General features: G+C 35.7%; 2 protein-coding genes across 17 annotated transcripts in view; one reads left to right on the top strand and one right to left on the bottom strand.

Annotated features, from left to right (window-relative positions):
* Nucleotides 1-11,330: 11,330 nt before the first annotated feature.
* On the bottom strand, nt 11,331-25,660 carry CEP44 (centrosomal protein 44). Of its 10 annotated transcripts, none has more exons than XM_061992768.1 (12): nt 25,212-25,660; nt 22,728-22,781; nt 21,975-22,121; nt 20,383-20,530; nt 19,264-19,410; nt 18,440-18,547; nt 18,117-18,245; nt 17,547-17,756; nt 14,924-14,993; nt 12,618-12,745; nt 12,324-12,358; nt 11,331-11,508 (listed from the first exon to the last, which is right to left on the bottom strand). In XM_061992768.1, exons 3-12 carry the CDS (start codon nt 22,061-22,063, stop codon nt 11,451-11,453), a joined length of 1,122 nt encoding a protein of 373 aa, XP_061848752.1. In that variant the 5' UTR covers nt 22,064-22,121; nt 22,728-22,781; nt 25,212-25,660; the 3' UTR covers nt 11,331-11,450. The 10 variants fall into 10 exon arrangements, with proteins under 10 accessions (XP_061848752.1, XP_061848745.1, XP_061848748.1 ...); XM_061992761.1 differs by having other exon boundaries at nt 18,117-18,248; nt 25,212-25,659; XM_061992764.1 differs by having other exon boundaries at nt 18,117-18,248; nt 25,259-25,659.
* The window catches only part of FBXO8 (F-box protein 8), a 16,730-nt gene continuing 14,231 nt past the window's right edge, over nt 25,436-27,934 (top strand). For 2 of the 7 annotated variants that reach the window (XM_061992774.1, XM_061992772.1), the window contains exons 1-2: nt 25,436-25,634; nt 27,677-27,874. In XM_061992774.1, coding sequence (XP_061848758.1) covers nt 27,853-27,874 — 22 coding nt within the window. In that variant the 5' untranslated portion in view covers nt 25,436-25,634; nt 27,677-27,852. Of the gene's footprint in view, nt 25,635-25,657; nt 26,123-27,676; nt 27,875-27,934 lie in introns of those variants that run through there. The other 5 variants (XM_061992776.1, XM_061992775.1, XM_061992777.1 and 2 more) reach the window with 3 other exon arrangements.

The raw sequence follows: 27,934 nt of genomic DNA, 5'->3' as shown, positions 1-27,934 counted from the left end.
AATATACCTGCTAATAAGAGCAGTGCTGGAACTAACTAGGCCTACCCACCATTATGTGCAATAACATATTCATCATTAATATCAGGAAAATCTTAGAGAGAGTAGATATGCATTTAGAGATGTGAGAAACGTAAAACGGCAATTTCTATAGTGATTTTAAGAAAATATTCTTGGGTATCTTGGAAGTTAGAAAAAAAAAATACAGTGATTCTATCTGCAACACAAGATCAGTGGGCACAAATAAGGGTCCACATGAAGTACAAGAAAGTAATATCAAATCAAATTTCTCTTTAAAAAAAATCCATAATTTTGAAATATTCTCTACACCACAGCTTTATCATTTTAAAGTTTAAGAAATTAAGCTTTTTCTTATAATCCATATAATTTAACACGTTTATCTGAAGTTCATATTTCTAGCTTAGTGTGATTTTTTTTTTATGCCGAAGGATTTATTTTGTCACTTTATTGGAAAAGTCTTTAGTCTTTAACCTTTTCCCAGATACAAAGGCCTTGATGCACTCAGACCATTGCTCCATTATTCAAAGCTGTTCTTATCTTCTCTATGACTTACAGAACTGCAGCTAATCTTTTTCCTGATAAGACAACATTGGCTACTGTTATCTGGAAAAAGTAGCAAATGTCAATCTTTTATGAAAAAAACATAGCTTAAAGACTAAACTGTTTACATTATAGTAGACAAGTCTGTCTACATTTACCAATAAACTACACTGAAATAGAACATGCTATAGGTTCTATTTGCAGTTAAGAGTCAACTTGTTATTTTGTGTAAAGGCTAACACTGGAGGAATAAAGAATGATCCTCTAGTAAATTATCTGACTAAATTAGCTGATTTTAAAGCATTATTTTTTTATGAACAGCCAGCTTACTTTACATGGAACAGGATATTATTACTTCCACGGTTCAGACTACAACTTCCATTCTTAATAGGAAAGTGCTGAGCCTATTTTACAATGGAAATCCTGAGTTAAGGTTAAGCTTAGCAAAACCTTGTTAGTTTTACAGTGTTCTGAAAGAACTTACAGGAAGCAAGGATTATTCCTTACATGACTTTACCATTTATGTTAAAAACTAATACTAAACAAGTTATGTTTTGAATATTTTGTTCATACATTTATTTTTCCCTTCAGTTCCCACACAGAAACATATAAGAATATACATATTATTGTGGGATATGTGAGATTTCACAATTACAGAACATGAACTACTAAGAACATTACTTACCCCTAGATCCCACATTCTGTTAATGATGTATATGCTGCTGTCCAAAATGTTAAGACTAGAGTAATCACAGTAGTCTGGTTATCAGCAAGCACACAGTTACAGCAACACAGATTGGCATGTGTTGGCCAACAGACTTCCTGGGTCTTGTAGCCTGTGCTGACCTCAACATCACAATCCTGGTAACAAGTCAGGGTCTCAGCTACTCAATTTACTGATAACTTAAGTATGCTTACATAGGTTGCAGTTACAATTTTGTTCAAATGGACTTAAAGACCAAAGATACTTGAGCTAGCTTAATGCTGCTGAGTACATCTAGGGTTTACGTGTCCATGTTAAAGCTCACGCAGGCAAACAACAAAAACAAACATTCAGTCCTTCTTCGCCCTCCCAGATATCAAATACATAACAGAAATAAGTACAGTTAGCATACCCAAGGGGACTCACTGTGAGAAAAATGCAGAGGCCACCACAGATCAAACAAAAAAGTTAAATGAGTAACCACAACAACTTAACTGAGGGGGATTTCTTTAAAGTTAGGTACATGCTAACACATGCTGCTGAGTGTCAGCACAGGTCTGAAAGGTCTGTTACCCAAAGCCTGAAAACTCTGACGTCTATGCAATTTTAAATAACCTGTCAATTTATCTCCTCTTATTTATGTGTCTGTGACAAGATTAACATACCAGCTGTTACATTCTGTCCTCACATTGACTAAAGGTCTATGAAACCATTTGCTGAAACAATATTACTGTCCTAGTACTGAAACAGTACATATAACCCATATAAATAATCTGCAGCACTTTAAAAGCCTGCAAGAAAATACAGAACAGACTTCCACGGTAGATAAGGTTAGAATAAAGTATACAAATAATGATATCTGATAGTGAGAAGACACACAGCAGGTTCACTGAGAAGCTGCAGCAACGTAGTTTGACTATCTGGTAAGCCAACCTAGTCCTGGTCCTGCTGCTTTTCTCAGAGAACTCCTGCAATTCCCACCTGGGTGCTTGGCTGGAATGGTTCCCTGTAGGGGCAAAACACTCAGTTTGAAGATGAAACATGAAAATCTGGAACAGGCCTTGAGGTGAGAAAAGTCTTCAGAGAGTGAGTAAAAGCTTGCAGTCAGCTGTAGGGAAAGGACTGGGATCTTTAAGCAGTAGGCATCTCTTCTATCAGTTCAACCACACAGTCACAAGCACCAAGATAAAGAATGGCTGGAACTCCTTTTGCTGTATTTCAGAGGTTTGAAAATAACTAACTTTCTGTACTAATCACTGGTTCAGCAGTAAGCTTCTTACTGTACCAGTGTTTGTTTTCATTAATCTGTTTATTTCTCCCTTTTCACACCATTACAGAATGAAACAGTTTAGAAAGCATTGGTATTGGAAAGTATGTAAAGATTATTGAAAGTGACTGAATGCTACCAATGCACTATAAAAAAGAGTTTTGTGTGCTTTATGAATCTAGGAACAATGACAGTATTTATTAATTCCTACATTTGCTATTACAATGTTTTATTATTACACAGCCATGTGGTCACAGCTGTCTTAAGACAGACATATACTGGAACATAAAACTCTGTCTGGCCAGCAATACCACAAAAAAACAAACAAACCAAAACCAATGATTCGGTTTTCCTTGTATTCAAGGTGATTGTAATAACTGTGATACTAGCCCTGACCTCACACATATCCTAAAACTTTACAGCACTCAAAAATCACACGAGCAGACCTAAAGAAGGCTGGGAACAGTCTCTCTGAGGAGGTACTACGCAAAGAGACTAGAGTACCAAAGTAGTCATTCACATCATAGAAGAGGCAAATTAACCTGTGCAGGCAATCTAATAACAAGAAAGTCCTTACTAGTGAAGAGATTTTTAGTGCTCAGAAAACCAAGGGTGATGTGCAACAATATCATAGCCTGTTACTGCCAAAGTGGACACCCACTCCAAGCTTATTTCTGAGTATCACTCAACTGCTTATTCCGAGATGCAATCAAATACAGCTAGAAAGCAAAAATTGACTTCATGCAGCAGAGAAAGTGAAACATCTGAGATCTCTGACACTCCACCCATGAGTCAGAGGGAACCCTGTCCCTGAAACAGTTGTCCCTATGGCTGGCAGTCAAGGAGGAAAAGCATACCAATAAAGAATTTAAATTAAAATTTCCAATAAATTTGTATTGAAATATTAGCCTAGATTAACATCAGCAATGAACACTGGACCATATATTTTTTCTGATAATCAAAAATCCCATTTCATCCCCCACAAGCCCTTGATACACCTCACCCATCATGCATGCATGGGACACTAATTTCTCTTTGATCTTAATGACTATGTTTTGAAGCATGAGATTTTGACATTTTTGTTTTAACAGAAAGTCAAAAGTGTTCCAATGAAAACTTGGAGAATGCAAAAGGAATTGCCCAAATCCTGGAAGTGCAACAACAACAAAGAGACTTTGAAGAGAAACACCAATTCAGATTCCAAGAGATACAGGCTCATTTTTTTTTTTCTCTCAAATACAAAACAGAATTATGTAAAATATTTTCATTTTTACAGCCCTTCTTAACACTGTCCCAGCTTCAGAGGGGTTTCTGGTGGAAAGTGATCTTCTGAGAAGTCTAGGAGTCTGAAGCACCTCCTTTCTTTTCACAGATCATCTTTGAAGATTAAGTTGTAATCATCACGTTGCCTTGGTCACAAAAAGAGCTATTCCATTGCATTATCAGTATGACTGCCAATATAGCTTATTTTCCTTCCTTACTTGAGCTGTTTTAATTTTAAATGGTTCTCAATATTAGTACACTTTTAATTAAATGCACGTTCTCTGTATTTCATGTTGTCTGATTGTCAGACATTACATTAGAACCTAAATTTTTCAGCATTATCTATGTCCTGCTGACATCTACTTTTGGTTCACCTTGAGTCATTTTGCTGCTTTCCTTGTAGTTTCATTTTTATCTCATTCAGAAGAATCTCTTGCTATGTGGACCTTATTTCAACAACAAGGAAAGACCTCTATATTCTGGGCATATATTTTTCAATGCCACAAACATCTCTACTAGGACATCAGTTTGTTCTTTACTCAAGAGAGCTTCCCTCCTTAAGCAAGAAGTGATTCATGAGTCATGATGACTTACCTAATTGGCTGATAAGGTGAAACTGTACCTGTACAGCAAAGCTCACAAGCCTTTCCAGAACATCTACAGATCATTATAGCTTCGTGAAGTTCTAGATTAATATTAGCATATATTTATGTCAGTCTTTTTTAAGTTGGGGGCAAGATCATCAGAAAGCTATCTTAAATTAAAAATCATAGCAAAATCATACCTGTATAGCCCATTGCCTTTCACTCAAGGCCAGTTGTGAAATCAGCTATGAAATAACCAAAGACATTAATCTCTTTCAGTGATCTCCCAATTACTAGAACAATTGCTTTCATTCCATGCTAAAAAAATGTAACAATTGTATCCTTTCCCTCTGTAAAGGTAAGAGGATATTTTATACTTGAGATAATTTTTGATCAGTGCATCAATCCAGTATTATGCAAGTCAAAGTCAGCTTCAAATAAAAAGTTTTAACAGCTTTTGTGATTGAATGTCATAATAAAATACTTAAAGCAATAAATTGTTTGCTGGTACATCTTTATGAAAAAAGCTACATGTAACAGAGATTATAGAAGTGTTCCAAAAGAGATGCATGAAAAACCTAGAGAAAACTTGAGTCACTGGTCCAAAATTGTTATATTGCAGCTTAAAAATGAACTTGATAAAGAATTCAGGCTAGCAATCTCCCATCATATCAGTATCAATTTTTCTCGTAGTTCACAAGAAAAGCACAACTGTTTTATCTGAAATTATCACAGCTGTCAACTACTTTTATAACTACAAGAAGCTGGAGCTTAAGTTACTACTAATACATAAGCTCAAGTAAGTTCATGAACTTACCCTTTGGTTCCTTCCATAGGTTGCAGCGGAATGGTTTCAATTAAGAGAACTCTTAAAACCAGACTACATATTTTTCCATTAGCTTTTTTACTAAGCAATTCTTAAAGTGGGCAAAAACAATGAATTGTACACATAATACCATCTGGAGTAAAACAAGGGGAATCAATGCTACAGTTGGAGAAAGCAGACATAGTTACTATAAATGACTTAGGCAAAAACACGGGGAGGTAAAGACACTAATAACAGATCATAAGTCAGTATGATAGGAAAGGTATAGAGCATTCAGCTTTATCACCTATGAAAAAAATGAACATGCACTGCTAAAAGTCACTGCAGAGTCTTCACGTGTATTAGAAATCACATTGATAGTAATGAAATGTTTTAAACTATGTTATTTATATTGTCTAGCTTATTACTTTACAGTTGAGAGAAGTATTTGTTTCATATTTTCACAATACAGTGTGATCACCAACATGGAGTATTATTTTAAATGCCTAACATACGCATACATGGTAACACAATACAAAAGCTTTCTAAACATACCTTCTAAGGATTGGTGTTGCATTTACCTGTACATTTTATGGTCATATTTTACACAATGGGAGAATTTTTTTTTCTTATTTTTTAAAACCCATGAAGAATATGCCTCTAAATCTACAAAAACTAGCCAAGGAGTAGGTGGGGAATAAAAGAAAAAAAATAAAAATCACATGTAATCAACAGGGATATTTCAACATTTGAAAACTGATCAATTCTAAAATGTAATTCCTCTTAATCTTACATATTTTTCCAGACACACATTTGCCCTTTCATTCAGTCAATTCAAACACAAACAAAGCAAACATGTAATAAACAAGTTTCCATTAATAGGTATGTTGGGACTTTGCCCAGGAACTTCATATCTAGCTCACTACAGGCTCAGAAAAAAAAAGTCCTTCAACAGCAAAACACTAATTTGACACATTCTCTGCGCAGCTACTTGTTGACACAACAGCATGCTGCTCCAACTGAAAGTTCAGACACAAATGTTTGTGTGCAATGTCATAAGCCAGCTCACAGAGCCCATGTGGATTGAAAAAAAGAAAAAAACACCACAAAAACCAAACCACAAACACCAAAGCCAATACACATCACAAAGTCATTTCAGAAAACTTAAGTCACATCAGTTACAAAATGCAGTTCATAGATTAGTCAGATGTGAATGAGCAGTCATGGGAGGAAATCCCTTAAGCTGCCAAAAACCCCAGCTTTGTGAAACCATTCTCAGCATTCATGGAAAGTATTCAAGGCTCTCTAACTCCAGTTCTCTTAATCCCTGTTCATACTTCGACATGCACTCAATGAAGTGCAGCAACACCAGGTAAGGTGAGAACAGACAAGTGTGAAAGTTTATGAAGACCTTGCACTATGTTTTCAAAACACAATTGTGTCTCTCATTAAAATACCTTCAGGCATAATATTCTCTGATATCGTCTATGCTAAAAATTAATCATCGTAAACCCGACACTGGAAAAATTGTATTTCTGCTGATTCCAGAGCCTATCATCAAAAGTTATTTGTCGTTTCAGCATATGAAGTTCCCTTTGTGATATCAGGAAGCATAAACAGGAGGAGAAAACCAACACATATCACTGTAGAGAACACCAGTTCTCCACACTGCTGCTTACTGTCATTAACCTACAATTAGAGGAGTTTTCTCCTAGATACTAAAAAAGCCTCACTGCTTCAAAATCAAGCATCTATTCTGTACAGTCTAAACAGGATGAGTTTTGTAACCAGATATATCTTAGACAAGGACATATTGCATCAACAGAGCTACTCATGAAACATGCAGTAAGACCTCCAAGTGAAGGAATATCACAGTGTGAATTCTTTTCCCTATTGAGAGCACTCAATTCACAAGTGTTTTAACTAGTACCCTTGAACTGATTACTCATCTGACATAGCTGATGGACATACTATCACCAAACAATCTTTGTAGATTTAATATCTTTCCTGTCTGATGATTAGTAAGTGATTAGTAAGTGAACTACTTAGACTGTCACCACAGAGTTAAAATAAGGATCCTAGAAAGAAACTGAAACCATAGATGGCATAAAGTTTTTGGAAAGATAATGCAAAATAAATAACTTTAAGGTGGAACACATTACAACTTCAACTGTTCAAAATGATGGCTAACTTCCCATGTCAAGACAATCAGCTGACAGAAAAAGCTGATTTCATTGCTGTTCACTGATGATTAATAAAGTATTTTAAGCATCGCTAATAAAAGTAACTAAGTAAATTCCACTAATATAAGTAGTTTCTCACACATTTTGATCACCTTATCTGGAGAAAAAGAAAAGTAACCTTTTCAAAACAATAATGCACTTTTCAAACCTCAGTGTGTCCATATTCTTGATTTTAGTTTTTCATTTCTATAATAAAATAAAAATAGATACAATAGATCAAACAAAAAAAGCCAATGTAGAACAGAAGGGGGGCCAAAAAAAAAAAAAAAAAAGAACAAAACAACCATTAGGAAAAAAATGGTTACAGTATGAGCATTAAGCTTACAGGCTAGTTCTATTGCCGGCTGTAGCAGCAACTTTAGCAACACATAAAATTTGCTGTGAAGCTATAAGGGCACCAGACAGCTATCCCCACAATTCAAAACATACTTTTAAAAATTTTGTAACAGTATCCTTTTTGAAAGAATTATCATCTATTTGATCTTCCACAGGGAGAGAAGGAAACTGTCACTCTCATCAGGTACAGCCAAATTGAAGTCACAACACTATTTCCTACTACCAACCGCTTAAGCTAAAAAAAACCAAACACAAAAACCCCCCAATTTTTAACATTAATATATATGCAGTACTTTTCACATTGGAATATTTCTACAAAACTATATAATAAACATACCAAATGACCAGGAAAAAAAATTATAATTCATACAATGTGGCTCTACTCATCACTGTTAGACTGACAAAAGAAAAATACCAGTACTCTACTTCCCCTCAGTCTAGATTTCAGTTCTGCCAACTGCATGAGAGATTTTCTCCTAAACAAAGTGATTTCAAGATAAAAAGTATTTTCTATCAGGCAAATTTAAAAGAAAATAAAGCTTTAAAAAAAAAAATTCAGTTCAGGTTTCTTCTGCACTATTTTTGCTGTTGGACTAGAAATTGAATTGAGTCTTACATGAGATACAAGGATAAATCAGGATATAAACACAAAAAAACCCTCCACCAATATGCACAAGCAAATTGGATATACTTACAAAAAATATGTCACACACAGTAATTAAAGGTTTGAGCTTTGAATATTCTTCTAACGATGCAAAACAATTCCAAGTTAAGCACAAGCAAGAAATAACTGAACTGAGTGTGCCTCATACTTAGGTACAGTCAAACTTTAGTGACCCACAATACATTCTAATGTCATAACTGCAATAATTTTCTTAGTGTTTATGACTCAAGAGCATTAGAATTCAACAACATGCAGCATATACACATAAACCAGAAGAAGTTATCAGGCTGCTTTTCAATATTACAGATTTGAGGTGAAAGGATTCTTATGTTTTCTATAGCATGTTTTCATTTCAGTGAACAAATAAAAGTGAATAGTGATGTTAGACAAGACAGTAAAAAAGTCTCTTGTTGAGAATCCTGTATATTTTAACACATTTAGAATCTTGCTAAAAAAATTATGTATATTTTTGTAGAAGCTTCAGTTTTATCATTCTCATGCAATTATGTTGTATTATCTCACACCGTGCATACATACTTTCAGTTACACAAGGTGGAATTATTCCTTTGAAGATTAACAAAATATCATTTCCAATTATAAAATTATTAATAGTTAAACTATTATGTAAAGTCATCAACTTTAAGGAACAGTACTTCAATAAATGATTTATAATAATAGAACATATATCTTTAACAAGAAGAATTTTTCCCAAGTCATTGGACAGAGCTAGGCACGATAGAAACTATAGTTAGGAATACTCTCTGGATTCATTTAACTTGTGTTTTGGAAGGTATCTAACATTTCCTGTCACTCAGTAAGATCCATGCATGCAAGCATTTGCACATGTAGAGTGTCAACTCTTAACTGTTGTGACAATGCTTGAAGTAGCATTGCAGCAATAATTATTCAAAAACTATTTTTGGTCAGGACACGTGTTTCTCAGCTTTGATGGTTTCACTGAGACTTACTGTTACTAGAACTGAATAGAACTGAATAAAAAAAAAAAGAGTAGATCAACCACGTAAGGAGGATTTGAGTGTACTATGAGTATTTCTATTTCAAAGGATGGTATTATTTTTGAAATCAAATTCCACTTAAAAAAAGAAAGCAAATATGAGAGAAAGATCTTCAGAAAACCAGTCTCGCTTCCTTAACAGTAAAACACTCTTCACTTCAGTTTGATCACAGTGAGCTCCTGCTTGGTCCTGAAAACAGAAGTAAAGCCTTTAACTACAAAAGTTGACTCCAGTTGTGCAGAGAAAAGTACTATATTTAGGCTTTGGGAAGATGGAAATACTTGAAAGACTCTGGATTTTCATTTTTGCAGTATTAGAAAGAGATTAAATTACAAGGTTACAGAAAAACCTTTTTATAACACTTAAATGCATCTGATTGATGACAATGAAAAATCCTTGTGACTTGAATAATTTATATTGACTAACACGTCTCATATTTGCCATAACATTAACAAAGAACAGATTCATTGTTCTGGTTCCTGACATAAACATTATCAAGCATCTACAAAGAATAATTATCTCAACATAAAAGCATCTCAGATTCCAAGGCAAAGATGAAAAAATTAAAGAGAAGTAATATTTCAAAATATTTGATCATTACCAGTTGAAAGAAATAGCTAACTGTAGAGGAATACTGTCTTCCTTTTTTGGTAATTACATTGTATAAAGATCTCCACAAGGTGGTGCTGTAATATTATTTTAGAAAATATCACCTACTTTTCTTTTGAATGGTTCTAATGTTTAGAAGAAAATTTCACTTCATTTCATTGTCAAGATAATAAAGAGTGATTTGCAAGGGCTATTTTCAATTAAGGAACAAAAATATGTTCACAACATCTGACTTTTCCAACTGTTAAAAAACAAAAAAATTAAAAGCTTTACTGCACAAGTCCAAAAACCTTCAACTAAAGTTTACAAAACATAATAGATCACGGTATGTGTGTATGTGAAAATCAATTTATAATCCATATGGTTATAGGAAAAAAAAAGAAATCATAATTATTGTTAACATATATAAATAACTTTTTACAGCATTATGTCAAACAGCTGCTTTCATCTTTATTTGCAAATTCTGCCCCAAAAAATCCACTGGTTTTGAAATATCAAACTCCAAAAATCTTTTTAAGAGAAGTCAGTACTACACCACAAAGAAACCTTAATATGATAAGCTACTAATTTACAAAGAGCCCTAAATAAATTAGTCTTATCAAACCTCACTTTTAGGTTTGACTGTATAACGTGTGTTGAAGACTGACCTCTACTTATGTCTAAAGAGAAATTTTAAGGCGGCTTCAAATCATAAAAATGTTCTGTGTCTTTGTATACTGGATGGCCTCCATCTGTGCTGCTGGTCTTAAAATACACTGGGTAAGAGTACTAAAACACTCAACACATCTCTTGCAGTCAAAGTCTGTGGACTTAGTCACACATTTTAGTGTTTAGGATTAAACTGCCCCTCACTTTGTCAGTGTTAATGGAAGTCATAATGTGTCAGTGCTCTATGGCTCTGCAAGAAAATTTATATTTAAAAAACAAACCCACAGCAAAAAAGGTACCTATTTGAAATTGTATATTTAAGTTTTCATTAAGACTTATTCAACAGTACAGATGGTAAGATGGTATGTAAGAAAGCCTCTTGGGCGTAGTATGCAAGTCCCAGCTGGAATGTTTCTAACAGGATGTAAACCACAGTCCTCAAGCCTGCACTTTAAAAAACATATTACTTAGCACGTTGCTAACAAACGTCACCACAGAAATACACCGCTGTAATGACTTCATTTCACAAAAGCAGTGAGTGGGGGGACGGGGAAGTTATTTGGACAGTCTTTAAAACCAAAAACTGAGGCCAGGAGGAGGGAAATCACGAGACAGATGCATTAGAAAATATTAATTCAAAAGGAATAAAAGTGATGATTCTTTATTAGATATATTAAAAAATATAATGCTGTACAAATATATAAGTTCTGATATCTCTAAGTCTACAACAGATCTGGTCTGAAGGCCTCTGCTTTCAGGTGGTCTCAGAAGTGTTGCTTGATGTTTTCAATAATTCTGCAGTTGCTTCAATTCTGTAAATAATTTTTTTTTTTTTTACACACACATTAAAATACAGTAAGAAATAACTGACTTGCCTTTAACTTTCTAATGAATCCAAAATACTAGCAAGCAGGATCAAACCTTAAGTTACCTTTCACTGCTTTTTCCTCTGAAATTGGTTGTATTTTAAATGCCTACCCACATATAAATAAACCTTAACTATATACAAAGAAATAAGTAACCCACACAATAAAATTAAACCACAGAAAAGGCTATGAGGATTTTTTGTGGCCAGGCACCTACAGAACAGAAATCTATTATTGCTAAAGAAACGTTATACAGCAATGCATTTCTCTTCAAGTGTAATAAAAATATTTCTTACAAAGAATAATTTAATGAAAGATCTTAGCAGTAGTACCAAATACACTTTAAGTCAATTATCAGAATGCTTAGGCTGAAATTGGTTTTACTTTTCCATAAATAATAAAACACAAAGTTAAGATATCGTAGTTATGTTTCGTGAAAAAAAGTTGCAAGTACCAGGGAATTCCTATCAGAAGATAAATACTACTCCTATTTCTTGTCAACCAGATTCTAAACACTCCTTAATCACTAGTTAGTACTATTAAGAATGCTTTCTATGGCTTTTTAGAAGCCAAAACAGTGACTCATCTCACAAATACAGAACTGTAAGCTGATTTACTATCCAGTGGAGTCATAAGGAAATGCCACACCTGATGTAGAGACCTTTGAGGTTTGGAATACATATGTATATTCCCTGTACGCCTTAGTCCAGTACAGCTCCCTGCTGGGAAATGAATTCCTGATGCCCTTTCCTATTACTTACATTTTATTTATCCTTTCCATTCTTTGTCTTGTCTCCTGCAATTTAAAAGCAACAAAGTTAGTGAACTCTTCAAAGTTAACATTCTTCAGAAGGACTTACAACCTGAAAAATTCATAAAGAAAATGCAACTTTAAGCACTGTTTACGTATCAAAAGCATTTTTATGAGACAGACCTAGATGTAGTTTTGCAGCTTCCTTGTTTTTTACTAGAAGTATATACAACTAAAACTAGTGCTTACTTGTTCTCTTGACCTCAGAAAGGAAATCAACTAAGCATTTGCCAGTTTAACTTACCTTTGAAATGTCTGTCAGATCATGAGAATTAATGGTCGTGGCTTTGGGAAATGGGTCTGTGGATAACAGTGAACTGTATCCAGACAACCGATGAAGACTCTCTGGCATCTCCTCCTTCCTCTCTGTATCTGTGGAGAAATATTCGGGTTTGTGTCACCTTTGCCTTTTGCAAGGTCAACTATCAAATAGCTTGATTTACAGCATATAATAACAGAAAAGAATGCATTGTTTAGAGAGGGAAAAAGAAAAGCCACTGGTAAGCGTCCAAAATAGGTTTCTCCTTTTCTCAAAGTAAAGTGCAGTGTGCTATGTCTAATACAAACAAGACAAACTCCAAAACATTACTAGGAATGATATCTTTATACCAATTACAGCAAAAACAACACCTAAAAGTCTAATTGCTGGGTCAAATACCTAACTAATTTCAAAGAGTTTACGTTATTTTTATGATAAAATGCCAGTTCAAACGTATCACAAATTAAAGACAAATAACCTATCTTATAAGCAGAAGAAATATAAACAAAATCATCAACCTCTTGCTTAGCTTAAAAGTTGTATCAAGCTCTTGCTGTTTCTCTAGCTCTTCCTCCCACTGGGATGGGTCTAGCAATCATTCAGCAGAAACAAACTTTTCTTTTACACTGGAGACGCTTTCACACTTCACAATTTTAGAATACTATTGTCAGGAAAGAAAATGTAGCATTCTGAGAAAAAATGTTCCCATATCCTTACTTTTATTTATGGATCATTCCTTTGGAATGTGTTTAGTTACACTAGTCTGTATTTAGAATCATATTCTTTTTAATCAATTAAAAATTTTCTACTTCTGTACAGCTGTTATTCCTGAAAAGCACTACAACCAAAAATAGCATCAAAGCATTCGGAATACTATGTATCTCAGAAGTGTTAAGACTGGCCACATAAGTTAATTGCCTAAAATTTCCTGAGGCATAGTTTAGGAAAATAGGAATAATAAATACAGAAGAATTCTATAAGTCTGAAAACATGAACGTTCCCTTTTAAAGACCATTGGCCTGCTTGCTGACTAAAAAGTCCTCAAGTGTCAGTAACACACCACTAAACTTATGAAAGGAAGCAAATAGGTTACAAGCTTTCTAAGGTCTGCAAAAAGAAAGTCCTATTTCTGAGACTTCAAAATTAAAGCAAACTTTGCTATAACCAAGAAACTGCCTTCCTAATTTCCATGGAAACTGGATTACTGAGATTCCCTTTTCATTTCAATGCAACAGCTCAAAAAACACTGGAGAAAAATGTCTAATGGGAAATAGAACATCTTCCTTACTACTTACTAGCAGTAGGAATAACAGCTGCCATAGGGGAAACAGGCCAAATTAATAATGATGCAAGGTAATGGTTAAAGAGCTACCCTTGAGGAAGAGAGAATTACTTGTAGCCTGAGGAATGTTTAAAATTTCTTTCCCACTTAAGGCTGTTTCATTTACTTCTTGTATATTATCAAAATTAAGCCAGAAATGGAAGAGAAAGATTTTCTCTTGCTCTTCAAAATAAGAAAGTTTAGCTGAAATGCTAGTTGGATAGCTACTAACTGCTTCAAGAGGGATGAAGCGATACAGAATGTTCAGCAGTGACTTGAAAAACAATACAAGTCTCATTATCAAAAAGATATCCTAAATGTGATATCATTTTTATATGATATGATGTGATATGACAGATGATGTGATATGACAGATGATGTGATATGACAGATGATGTGATATGACAGATGATGTGATATGACAGATGATGTGATATGACAGATGATGTGATATGACATTATATTATATGATATGATAGATGATGAGATGATAGATGATATGATATGAGATGATAGATGATATGATATGAGATGATAAATGATGAGATATGAGATGATAAATGATATGAGATATGAGATGATAAATGATATGAGATGATAAATGATATGAGATATGAGATAATATACTATAATATATTTCCTTTTGTGCTTATCTTTAAAACATTATGATGACTGCTTGAAAGTGCAGAGAGCATTCTTTTTCACAGCTTTAGCTACAGCACCTAAATTTGAGATTATCAGTAGTTCTTTGTAACTGCTAATTATTATGCTATATATTTGCATTAATATTTTTTAAATTATTTCAGTAAATAAAGCATCTAAAGATTATAAACATGAAACAACTAGATTACTTTCTAATTCAGAGGTCACTAAATTGCAGTTGTCCTAAAAAACTTAAAAAACACTATTTTAGTCAAGGTCAGTAAGAAGTGTTTAGCATTTGATATTAATAAAAATCATTAATACTCACCAGAGGAAACTGGAATCCTATTGGAAGTACATTCATGACTCGTATTGCTGAACTCTGGTGTTAAGTCTCTCTGAAATAAAAGTTTACTGTGTTTTCACCATACACTCTGCTTAAATCATCTTTTGACTAAATAAAAGCATATTTAAGTACTAATTATGTATGCACTTGCTAAACCATCCCAATATGTTGGCAGTGCACATGCATCTTTACAGAACCAAAAAATCCAAAATTTCCCTAAATATATTGCATTAAAAAAAACAGTCTGTCTCATCAAGGCTTTTTTTAATGTCAATATTGCTGTTCGCTCAGTTCAAAACATAGTACTTGTAACTTGCATGAATAGAATGAAGAATCAGTTTGTAACTGTTTGCACAGACCAAGAACATCTTAACATTGGCTATTGTTACATTAATAAAATAAATGTATCTTCTACTTCTGGTTGATATTCAGAAATTCAGCTCTTCAGTCCTAAAAAATCAGACGATGATTTCAGAGGAACTGAAATTTATTCCATTTAAACGCTTAGAAGTCAAAATTTATTTTAAGCTTAGTTTTCCAAGCTCTTTTAAGAAAGGTTCTCAGTATAACTCAATCTAGCTTAGAAAAGGTTGTTCATATAGAAGAAAATAAAATTAAATGTTGCAGTAATAATAAATGCTTTTGAGTGCATTTTTCCAATTCAAGATTAAACACTCGAGTAACATTTAGACTTACATTATGATTTGAAATCTGAACCTTTGGTAGTATATCACTTTAGGTATTGGATTATCAGCAGGGGAATATTATACTCAAATAAGTGAACAAGGGAGAAATAGCACTTTGTAAAAAACACACTGCTGGAAAAAAAGTAATACTGAATACATCTTAGATATAGATATAGACGTAGAGATATAGATGTAGAGATATAGACGTAGAGATATAGACAATTGCACTGTCTATTTCTGCTCAATTCCTTTCATTGAAATAGATTTAGTAGCTTTCAGACTTTCTCAGAGCTCAATGCACAGCTGCTGCTACTTTGGCAGCAGTGCAAGACAGATCTAAGTGTTCTTGCTATGCTGGCTAGATGCCAAAAGTTCCCTGAAAAATGTAAGAATAAGAAGAAAGAAGTCATTCTGAATCAGTTCTATATCTGTGAAGCACAACTTGGATGGAATTTCATGAAACAAAGCAGCAGCACTTCCCTGACCCAAAGGATTATTTCTTGGCAGTTTTCAAATGCCTATTGCAAAAAAAAAAAAAAAAGATAGGGTTTTGAAGACTTTAAAATATAAAACCCATCTTATTTTGCTTTGAAAAAAGACGAGAAATAATACCACACGCAAATTGCATCCAAACTTGTTTCTGCAGATGACTTTTTCCAGTAATATGCAGTACAGAAATATCACTATCTTCCTGGAAATTTTTTAGTGTTTTTAATGTTAATTATTTCCCAAATACTATTTCAAACCTTTGAAGAAGTATAATAAATATGTTACTGAAGTAACAATAAATCCAGTTCAGAGAAATAAAAGTACAAGTCTAGTCTGAAACACAATGCTACCATCGTAAATGTAATAATTATCTCGAAAAAAATACACTTGAAAGAGAAGCAAAACTGTTTATGGCTTCTCAGCTGAGGCCTCTTGAGACTGATAACAGAACAAAACAGTGTGATTGATGGTGTTATTTGGACGTGTGTCCACTGATAAATATTTTCAAATTTGCTGGGTCAGCAACATTACATAAAGCTCCTGGTCAAAAGTAAATTCAACATTTTCACAACTACAGAGAAAAATGCAACACTGATCAACTATTTCCCATAAAGGTTTTCAATTTCTCGAAAGCATTTGACAGCATCTGAAGGATACACAAAATATATATGCAAATACACTTTAAGCATATGATCACGAAATTGATGATATAGTTCACTGCACTTCAAAATACTTAGATGTGCACATACATGAAATACAAGGACCTTTCAACATCACAAAGAATAGTCTTCGTGCAACAGAGTCTTAATGCAACAAAATACTTGGTTTGTTCTGACAAATATGCCAATGAAGCCACATCAGTACTGCAGCACTTTCACACATTTTAAAATGTGATGAACATCAACAAGAAATAGGAAGGGGGATGTAAAAAGGAGAAAGATCATTCATTAGGTTAGAAATTTCTAAGAGCCACAAACTATGAATAGGACTAAACTAAGAACTACCTTTCCCATTAATCCTGTGACCATGCCATCTATTATTGTCAGTGTTAGTTAAATGGAAGATTTAATCTACCAAAGGGAACATCTGTATCTGATTAAACTTTGGGCAATTAAAAAACAGATATTCAACTGTACCAACAGCAACAACATTTGCAGGCCAGTATAGGAAATTCAGAATAATACAGAACAGAACAAAATAAAAACCTCATAGTCACTACTAATGAAAGTACGTTTAGCTATGCCTGCTGTTCCTGCAAAGAAACTATTTCCAATGGAGAGCTTTGCTTCATACAGTATGAGAAAACAACAGAACTTAACTGTTAAAAAAAATCCACCAACATACACTGTGAGGCAGGAAGACCAGAAATGGGCTGACAACATTGTGTTTGGTCAACTTTTCTCATAGAAGAAAAACAGAAGCTAACATACCTTTCTGGATTGCAACAACAGCTCTGTTTCAAGAAGCAAAACTCGACTTGCCAAATTATTCCAGTCTTTCTCATCTATGATCACCTTTCCTTTCAGTTTCTCTTCTAAAACTTGTAGTTTATCTTCAATCCAATCTAATTTATGAAGCTTTTCCTGGCAATCAGCAAGTTGACTCTTTAGGAACTCAATCTGAGAATTATCCTCTATGACCTGAAAATATATATAAGAACACATCCTCTAGTTTTAAAACAGATATAATTCATTATTTGATCAATAAAATGTAGTAGAATCTCTAGTAAGTGCATTCTGTTTCATTATAAAATTGGTTTTCTTTAGGAATTGCTGTAATATGCCTACTCATGAAACTCAGAGTTTAAAAGAAACTTTTGACAGAACTGGCTCTTAAAAGGACAGTACCATTTAACTGACTTATTTCAACATTTTCAATCTATTTATTACATATCTACTTGTTATATGTAAGGAACATGCAGCTATCTTGTTAAAACCCTTATCTCCTGTAAGAAAAGTTAAGAATACATGCAGATAGCATCTTAAAATAAAAGTTCTTACTTGTTCACATTTAACTTCTACAACATCATGATCTAGGTATGATTCTTCTTCATTATCTCCCTGTACTGGAAGGGGCAGTGGATGAAGGTCACCACTAATCTCATTTCCCAAGTGACGTTCTACTTGAGGCTTCTTTTCAGCATGTTTAAAAAAAAAAAAAAAAAAATCACTGGTTTTATTCATTACAAGAATATTTCAATTCATCAGCCAAGTAACTGACACAAAACATAATTTTAGTATTTATTTACATCTTCCAGAAAGAGTCTGGCTTCTAGTAAATGAGATTAAGCTTTAGACATATGACATAAAAACGATTTTCATACCTGTTTGGAATTCAGAACACTGCCAGTAGGATCAGCAAGGACAAGATCACAATTTGACCACACCTCACATTTAAAAGATCTGAGTTTTTTCCTCGTTTCATATTTAACCTTCAAGTAAAGAGGAGAAAATATTGTGCTCCTAACATAGGAATATTTTGGAGGGCTTTATTCATATACTCATTAATGCTTACACAAGGCTGTATCAAATCTAGTCATAAATAGGAAAATAACTTGCACCAGAGTTTAAAGGTAAATACAAAAAACACATAAGTCCTGAGGACTTATAAACTACAATGAAAAAATTCTGTAAAAAATGAAGACTGAAGATTTAATTTTATTACAACATAATTGATACACAGTATATACCAATAAAAAAAAATGCCTTAGCAATGTAAAACAAATATGACTAATGAAGATAATCACATTTGAGATATATGCCACTGAAACACAAATACAAGTGGCATACTTAAATTAAGCATTACCAGAACTTCATCAGTAAGTTTTGCTTTGTTTTTAAATCTACTTGCAAGTTACACAAGCATTATATTCAGAGTGTAAAAACATATATTCCCTGCTGTAAAGACATCAAGTACAAGACTTATCTTCATTCTATTTTTTGTTTATACTACAAAGTGTTGGCAGCTTCATATCTTTTGTCTACTTGATACAACTCAGGCATTTTACAGTGGATCTTCATACTAATTTTCACCCTGTTTTGACCATACTGCGATACTGCATCTTCAAATAATTTAGTCTTCAGCTTCTACCTGAAGCATCAAGCACGTCTAAAGAAACTTATTATAAAGTTACCGTTTAATCAGTACCTTATTTGAGTTACTTAATTCTTTATGTTTCTTCAAAACACAGTTGATAATGTCACAAACAAGCTGCATTTTTCTTTCTGCAAAGCCAAACTGAAGAAACTGCTGTTTTGTTAATACTGGTTTATATTGAAATTGATCTCGAAGAAGCTGTAACAAAAAAAAAAAAAAGAAGAGTTTACTTCACTTTCAAAATCACTGTACAACGTCTTGCAGAAATAGCATGCCGAGGTTCTTATTCTTGTACAATCTTTTCTTTCAATCTGCACTTCAACAGTTAAGCCTTTTCTCAATTTGGTTATTTATATATTCTCAGCTGTTTCTTCAAACTAGACTTTCAACATATATCTTCAAGAAACATTTCATTCACATTGCTCTCAAAGTTTAACTCACAGTCTTAAGATTGATGAATTTAAATATTAATGTCTACAATAATTTAGAAGTTAAACAAAAACTTTCCAAGGCAAATGAACAATAAAAAGTTGTATTAATCTCAGCAAATGCGTCAGAGGGCTAAGTAAGGCTCCTACAGGGGCTCTCTGTAAAGGAGTCTCTGTCCTCTTCAGATGGAAAACTAGTCTGAATAAGCCAGTATTTGTTCATACGTCAAGCCAACTTTTGTAAAAATGTGCGTATGGTATTTTTCAGGACAGCTGAAAATTATTTTTGTTCGGTTAAGAATTTGATTCCAACTTATAAACTCTTAAATATTGGACTTTATATATTAATATGGCATAGTGGTTTAAGATATTTTGCTTTCATTACAATTACTGAAGTTTTCTGGGATTTTTTGATGGTTATCATTTCTTCTAACTTCACGTCTTTAAAATTTATTGTGTAATAAATATTCCAGTGTTCACCAAAACTAACAGAAAGCAATAATATTAATGTTTCTGTAATTGTCTCAAAATTCAGGTTTGGCTAACAACATTTATGCTTCTTTTCATCAAAATTTAAATAAAGATATTTGCCACACTGTGATATTCATCTGAATTCTTAAGGGAATTACAATTTGGGTTCATTACCAAAAATTTTCACTTTATAGTAAAACTCAGATGTTTTATTTTTATGAGGTCATACTCGAAACTCTGTGTCTTCTATAAAGAACATGAAGATAGATACCTTATAAATAGCTTCAACAAAACGCAAGTCACTCTTTGCTGTGAGCTCCACACCACACTTTACCAAAAGTTCTGCTATATAAGTTGAAAAAGATGTAAAAGAATAGCTGATAATAGGTAAAAATGCAGCTGGATCACCCTTTGCTAACCTATTGAGAAACAAAATTATTTTACACAGCAGAAGACAACAAAAGCCTTTAAGTACATAAATTCAAACATTTAACTTAAGGTGTTTTAATATACACAGCACTTTATATCCAAATATATCTTTCATTTCAAGAGATATTTACCAGGCATATCTCATTCAGTAGGCTTTCCTGTTTTATGTAAAATAATCAGAACAATGTTTTGGTGACCCTCATGTAATTTTAACATGGTCAGGTCTAAAGCCCACCAACATTTCCATCTCAACATTCAACACCTTTTTTTTACTCTTCACAGGATAAAATTTCCTTAAGGTTTTGCTAGCACTTAGAAACTATAAAAGTGAGAGATTAAGGAAAGAGGGGAGAAAAAAAAGAAAAAATAAAAGCAAGATAATGATAAACTTAAAGACAGAGTGTACCCTCAGCAAGTTCCCTGATGACACCAAACTGGGAGGACTGGTTGATTCCCCAGAAGGCTGTGCTGCCATTCAGTGGGATCTCAACCGGCTTGAGAGTTGGGTAGACAAGGCTCTCACAAGATTCCAGGACAAGTTCAAAGTCTTGCATCTGGGAAGAAACAACCCCATGCACCAGTACAGGCTGGGGGTTGACGTGCTGGAGAGCAGCTCTGCAGAGAGACCTGGCCTGTTTGATAATTAACTAACCATGAGCCAGCAATGTGCCCTCATGGTCAAGAAGGCCAATGGCATCTCGGGATGCATCAAGAAGAGTGTGGCCAGCAGGTCAAGGGTGGTTGTCCTCCCCTCTACTCTGCCCTGGTGCAGCCTCATCTGCAGTAGTGTGTCCAGTTCTAGGCTCTCCAGCTCAAGAGGGACAGAGAACTTCTAGAGACAGTCCAGCACAGGGCCACAAAGGGAACACCAGGGCCACCACTGGAACATCTTCCTTATGAGAAAGGCTGTGGGAACTGGGGCTGTTTAGTCTGGATAAGAGGAGACTGAGAGGGGAATTTCATTAATATTTCCAAATATCTAAATGGTGGGTGTCAGGAGGTTGGAGCATCACTTTTCTCTGTTCTATCTAGTGATAGGACAAGAGGCAATGGGAAGAAGCTGAAACACAAAAAGTTTAATTTAAACATAAGGGAAAACTCTTTTACTGGTACAGGCTGCCTAGGGAGGTTGTGGAGTCTCCTTCCTTGGAGATCTTCAAGACCCACCTGGATGTGTTCCTGTGCAACCTGACCTAGGTGGACCTGCTTTGGCAGGAGCATTGGACTACCCCTACCATTCTATGATTCTGTTATTTTAAGGATTGTTCAGAACAGCAAAACTGTGTTCTTTTATCTTCCAGTTCATAACCCCAACCTCCCACAGACATATGCTCTGTTTACTCATCACTGGATGCAATGCTAACATTTATACATATCTTGTTTATGTATCTTGGTCTTATGTATTATAATAAATTTATTCACACTATTGCTTACACTGTATAATCCACATCTCTTGGATAATTTAACAAGCGAAGTCCTTGTTCAATTTTTCTTAAAGTTCCTTTTAGGTCTCTTGTTGCCATTATTCCAAATGCTATTATTCTTTCAGATTATTAAATAAATGCAATATAGTACATTCTCCTTTAAAAACAAACAAAAAAATACAACACAAACAAAAAAATTACATACAAAAAAATAAACTGCAATACAATTATCACTGAAATTCAGAAGTTTTTGCTCTGCTTTCCTAGACACTACTATTGCCAAAATGTTACAATATACAAATCAAGTAGTAATCCTCAATCCAATCAATATCAATGATCTTTAAAGATAAAGATATATGAAAGCATATTAGGAATTTAGAGCTGGCTAAATCCACAAAGAATGAAAACAAGTTTCTTCATTGTTTCAAAGGAACAGAAGCTCCATACGCAGTGAAAAACTTTTGTATTCTTCGGTTTATAATGCTTCTTACTCTTTTCTTCACATGGTCCCAGGTTCACTGCCCAAAAAAAACCATCAGAAGGCAGGACTAGCAACTCATCACAAACAATGCTTCTCTATTTAGATGATCCACTTAAAATTGTTCAGGTTAAGTTGGGGATAGGCTGCCTAGGTATTTCAAAATAGGTGCAAGTTTATTGGGATGATAACCAAAAGGTCTCTGTTTAACTTCCACATTCTAAAACACAAGTTGAGAACCCATGTTTGATTTATTGTGGTCTTTTCTTCATAGAAGAAACTCACCTAAGGATTTGGGTGAAAACTACAAAAAGGTGTCTTTCCAACTGCAGATCTATCCTACAAAGAAACAGCAGAAAAAGGAAAGAACAAATAAAAAAAAAAGAGGCAGAGGAAGACAACAAAAGAGACTCAAAAAAGTGTGAAATCATCATGCAAAACAGTTTTTAGATCTATCAAAGTGATAAATAAGTAGAGGAAGCTCACACTTCTGATCTGTTTGGTAAAATGGAACAATTAGTAAAATTTCAGAGAAAGGAAACTTGGAAGAAAAATAAAATAAAATTATAGAACAGATCTAAAATCTTGAAGAACTTTGTCCCTCACTCCATTGCTTCAAAACACATTTATGTTTAGAAATAGCCTACTCTTGCAACCTGTGTTTATAGGCAACCAATATTAGCTCTTCTCCAACACAAGACTTTACAAGCACAGACTGGACTGCCCAGCTCAAGTCATAATTGAAAACAAATGGCCTGCATCTTAGCAATCTGGATAGACTGATGAGAAAATCTTGAGATTTTCACATGAGCAAGTCTACTAGCAAACTGACAAATTCAGAGTTTACTGAATGGTTTGGAGAAAAAAGCAAGGTAGAGAGAAAAAAAAAAAAAGTTAAAGTGTAGAAAATTGACACCTCACAAAAATAGTTCTCCTTTTGCTCATCCTTTAAAGTGCTTGTGACTGGCTTAATCCTCAACAGTACTTATCCCAAAAGCCTCAGTAATAGCAATGATTTCCACTATAAAGCCTTAGAACAGAAGTTCACTGCTCAACTTTCTGCTAGAATCTAGGAGATAGTTGTTTGCCACTGTCTTGATGAAATTTCATTTCTTGATAGAAAACAAATACTTAGAAGCCTACCAATCCAAGCAGTGAAGAAGCACTGCCAGACAGCCTATACAATAAGATAGTCTCAAAATACAGAATTTTAGGTCATTTCTCTTGCTGACACAGACCAAAAGAGTAAATGGTCCAAAGATATTATATCTAGCCTTGTCAGAAATCAACTCCAATGGGTATGTTGCAGCTTTGTTATTTGCTCCTAGTCATTAATGCAATGAGTCTTCTTGAAAGAAACTTTTAGACCATATATTTCACTTAATGGTTTAAAAAACAAACAAACAAACAAACACAACTCCTAAAAAACATCCTACAGTTAAAGCTTGCACTTTCAATGGTCTGGGTTTGTTAGGTTTTGTTTGTTTGTTTTTTTCTTCTTGTCTCTCTGTAGTGTTTAAGTCAGTAACCTTAAAAAAGATGAAGAATCTCAAGTGTGTTCTGCTTTTGTTAAAGTATTTTCTTCCTATTCAATTATCCTTTGTTTTTCTTCTTCACTCGTTAAGTTCTGGCTATTAGTCATGCTAAATATAGGTACACAACACTACTTAAATAGGCTAGGGACAATTTAACTTCAAGTATTTGAAAACTGGGGCAGCTCTTCTTCCTGCATTACAGTTTTGGCAATTTAACCAGATCTCAAGTCTTAAAGTCTCTGACATGAAACTGAAGTTCTAATCTCCAATACAGATGCTCACAGAAGCCACTCTCACTGGAAATAATCTAATCATATAGGCTGTTTCCCAAAAGTATCAACAATCATCTCTACACCACATCTCTGGAAATGAAAACTGGCAACTACCATCACTACAAACTGAATAGCTCAAGAGATGGTAAAAAGTTACATTGGTAGAAAGTACTTTAACATCTTGGGAAGGAGAACACTATAAAAAGTGGCACATCAGTTTCGTCTGTAGTACTTCATGACAGAACAGCTACAGAACATTGGCTATCCAGAATAACATCAGGTGTAAGGATGTTTTAAGAGACAATAACTTTGAACAGCAAGTGGTTTAAAGAACAACTCTCAAAATTGTATATTTTTTTAATATTGTTAACACTGTCTTTGAAATGTCTAAGAAAAATGACTTGACTTATAATTGTATTTGGATTCTTCTGTACACGGGACAGGAAGCAGAAGGGGAATTATAACACTATGCAAATACAAAAATGTCAAGGGCAAATGCCGCACTTCGCTACTGTGCCAGCTATGACAGATAAAATTCAAGCACACAGGATACTTGCAAGCGAGTGAACCACACAAGGGTGTTAGACCAGTTGCCTCAAGCGCCATCGAAACACCGGTGGACAAAAGAAAACTTGGCTTTGCCAGGGGCACCACCGGCTGCGGTTCCCGGGCCGTGCCAGTGCGCTGAGGCGAACTCGCCAAAGGGGAAGCGGTGCCGGCTCCCCATCTCACCTTCATCCCCCCTACACCAGCCGGAGACCAGGCCTCCCCCACTCCGCCCCGGGGCTCGCCGTCCCATAGGGGAGGCGGGGCTCCAACTTCGGAGCCATCCTGTGTCGCCGACCTCTAAGCGGGGGCAAACCACTGCCCCGAGAGAGATCCTGACGCTCATCCGCACCAACCGCCGCCCCCGCTGCGAAACCCTCTTCCCGCCAGGCCGCCCGCCCCGGGACGGCAGGTACCTCGCTGTCTGCCCTCAGGAACGTGCCCGCCCCGGGACAGTGGGTACCTCACTGTCTGCCCTCAGGAACGCGGCCGCCCTGGGACGGTGGGTACCTCACTGTCTGCCCTCAGGAACGCGCCGGGACGCAGCTGCTCCGGACCGGCAGCGGGCGAAGACTGAATCTGCCGCCACGGGACCCAACGGCCGCTTCCGCTTCCCGCGCGTCCCCCGCGGTGACGTCACTTCCAGCAACAACAGCAAACGTCAAACCTGCCGGGCAGGGAGGCGCAGTCGTGGTCTCTGTGTGTCGGAGGGTTCTCCCTGGCTCCTCTCGCCTCTCCCCGCCGCCCAAGGCTGCTTAGCCCCTCCTTGCCCGGCGAGGCTCACGCACGGACTCGGCCCGGGCTCGTCGCGGCGGCGGTTGGGACCCGAGCTCGCACAGGTACAGGCCCCGCAGAGTTCCCTGCGCTGGGCAGGCGGGTTGCGGATGGACGGGCGGTGCGTCCAATCGAGAGCTGGGTCCGTTGGGGCGGCTCCTGCGGGGCCAGGCTCGCCAGTGTCCGCCGAGAGCGGGGCGGCTGTGTCCCGGCCAAGGTCCCGGCTTCCCTTGGCGGGGAGAAACGCCACTCGGTGAGACGCCGGGGAGGCGGCGAGCAGGGTGGCTGCGGAGCCCCTCGGGACGCGGGGCGGCGGGGTCGCAGCCGCGGGCCTTAGCGCAGGGGGCTCCTCGGAGCGCTCCCGTCAGCCGGGGACGGCCTTGGGCGCGAGGGGCTGGTTGTGCTGATGGGACCGCCGGTGTAATGGCCTGGAGTCGGGTTTGAAAGGCTCTCACGTTAGAGAGGCCTCTGTTGCGAGTACAACTGCGATGAACGAATCTTCAGCTTCGATAATATCAAAGGGAGGAACGACGGGAGGGAGTTTATATCGAGAGTGAGTGTTATGTCTTATTTACTGAAACAGGAGCTAGTACCGACATAGCATTAATCTAGTTTGCATTTAGGTTTTAGTACCCTGTCATGCTCTTCAACGCTGCAAAGGAATTTATTATGCAGTAGCAAACTCACATGAGGAAGACATGACCAAAATTTAAATCGGACTCTTAAAGATCAGACAGAGATAGAGAAGATAAGCAACTTATAAAGGAGCTTGATGTTATTTTTACCGTGATAGTTATTACAGATAATCTATCAAGAGGTTTCAATTATTATGTAAGGTTACATATTTTGAAGTTTGGAAGTATACATTTAAGTGGTCTATTGAATCTGGAAATTGAAAATATATGTTCAAAATATTTTTAAATATTGTTCTGGACACCATTAGATAAAGGACTTTATCATAATAGTAACTCATCTTGTTTTATGATTGAATTTTCAAAGCATTCATTCTGGATTACTACAGAGCTGAAAGTAATTTTGTGATAAGGAAAATAAGATATGATCTACCAAATGAAATAGTTCAACACACATTAAAGCTTGTGCATTTCGTGCAGCTGGTTCTAGACTTGAGTTGATATTTCAAATAGAAAATATGTATTTTTGTATCACTTTCTGTGTTAAAAAAGACTTCTGAAATGGTTTTTTTCAGTAATATCTTGTGTATAAATATGTGAGTACGTTGTAATAAGGCTAGTTTCTTGAATTACCGTTCTAGAGTTAAATGATTTAACCATTTGGAGCCATTTCTAGAGTAAAATGATTTAGAAGGGATTATGTTGTTGATGATGTATTAGCTTTTGTGTGGGGAGGAAGAATCTTGTGAGTCTCAATAAGAACTGTTGATCTTGTTAGCTCAGCATTCCTTGGTAGAATGTACTTCATGAACAAAAACTTCTATCTGAATCTTCAATAATGGCATTAAACTAGCAGCTAAAATTTGGGTATTGCATTTAGGGCTAAGTAAGAGAACTTGTTCCTCTGTGACAGCTACTGAACTCTTTACAAGTAGTGCATATAGAACATAAAGATAATCTGACTTTGAAGAGGCTTGAAAGCTATTATAAAATTGCCAGATGCTTACTTCATAGCATAAAGTTCACTCGATAATAGACTGGGCACAGGTTTTCTGTGAACTGCTTATGATGATGCTGCAGGTCTTGCTGTCTTCCTGGTATATTATGGTTACAAAATTTGTCACTATATGCTTACAAATGATCTTCTGAGCTTTGAATCTCCTGTTACTTCTTATTTTTTTCTTTTATTTAAACTGTGTTAAAATAATTTGTATTTTCAGGTGATGTTTAACAGTTAAGAGTTAAGAAATGTGTATAGAACTACTGTACTTAAGTAATTCATGAGTTCATACACACTGCCTAGAAAAATGGGAACTTTCATCTTCACTGAATCCTCCAGCACTGTGATAGTAGCCCTTTTTGAAGAGTTATATTTGTTCAGAACTGTTCCTTATCTGCTCTTTTCATCCCTTAGGAAATGCTCCTCTCCTCCTTCCAGCCCTTGGCTGTTACTAAGTATTCAAATTCTTTTTTAGCTTGCTTCTTCACTGCACAGCACTGAACGCTCTGCCTGCTCAGCAGGAGAAATGGCCACAGCAGCTGGAGTTGGAGTGGCAAAAGCTTGATGGGTTTATGCTTGTAGTCCCAAATGCCAGTTCTGGCACACCTACCACTGATTTAAAAGCTCTTAATTTTATTGTCATAGCACTTGATGATCCTTCTTTGGGATGAAGGTTAGTAACTTCCTTCTCCTTGGAGAGATTTAGTTGCTCAAAACCAGAAAAAGGTGGCAC

Source organism: Colius striatus, chromosome 3 (genome assembly GCF_028858725.1).
Source record: "Colius striatus isolate bColStr4 chromosome 3, bColStr4.1.hap1, whole genome shotgun sequence".
NCBI lineage: Eukaryota > Metazoa > Chordata > Aves > Coliiformes > Coliidae > Colius > Colius striatus.
Note: the sequence above shows the minus strand (reverse complement) of the source record. Positions and strands in the feature narration are given on the sequence as shown.

Bases quoted from the DNA above. Each gene is read 5' to 3' on its own strand.
- CEP44 (XM_061992766.1), bottom strand. From the start codon at position 22,063: ATGGCAACAAGAGACCTAAAAGGAACTTTAAGAAAAATTGAACAAGGA. The intron at 17,757-18,116 runs GTAAGAACTTTT...ATATATTTTCAG, and splicing joins TAGAAGTTAAATGTGAACAA to GTCATAGAGGATAATTCTCA. The intron at 14,994-17,546 runs GTATGTTAGCTT...CTTTTATTTCAG, and splicing joins TGTTGTTGCAATCCAGAAAG to AGAGACTTAACACCAGAGTT.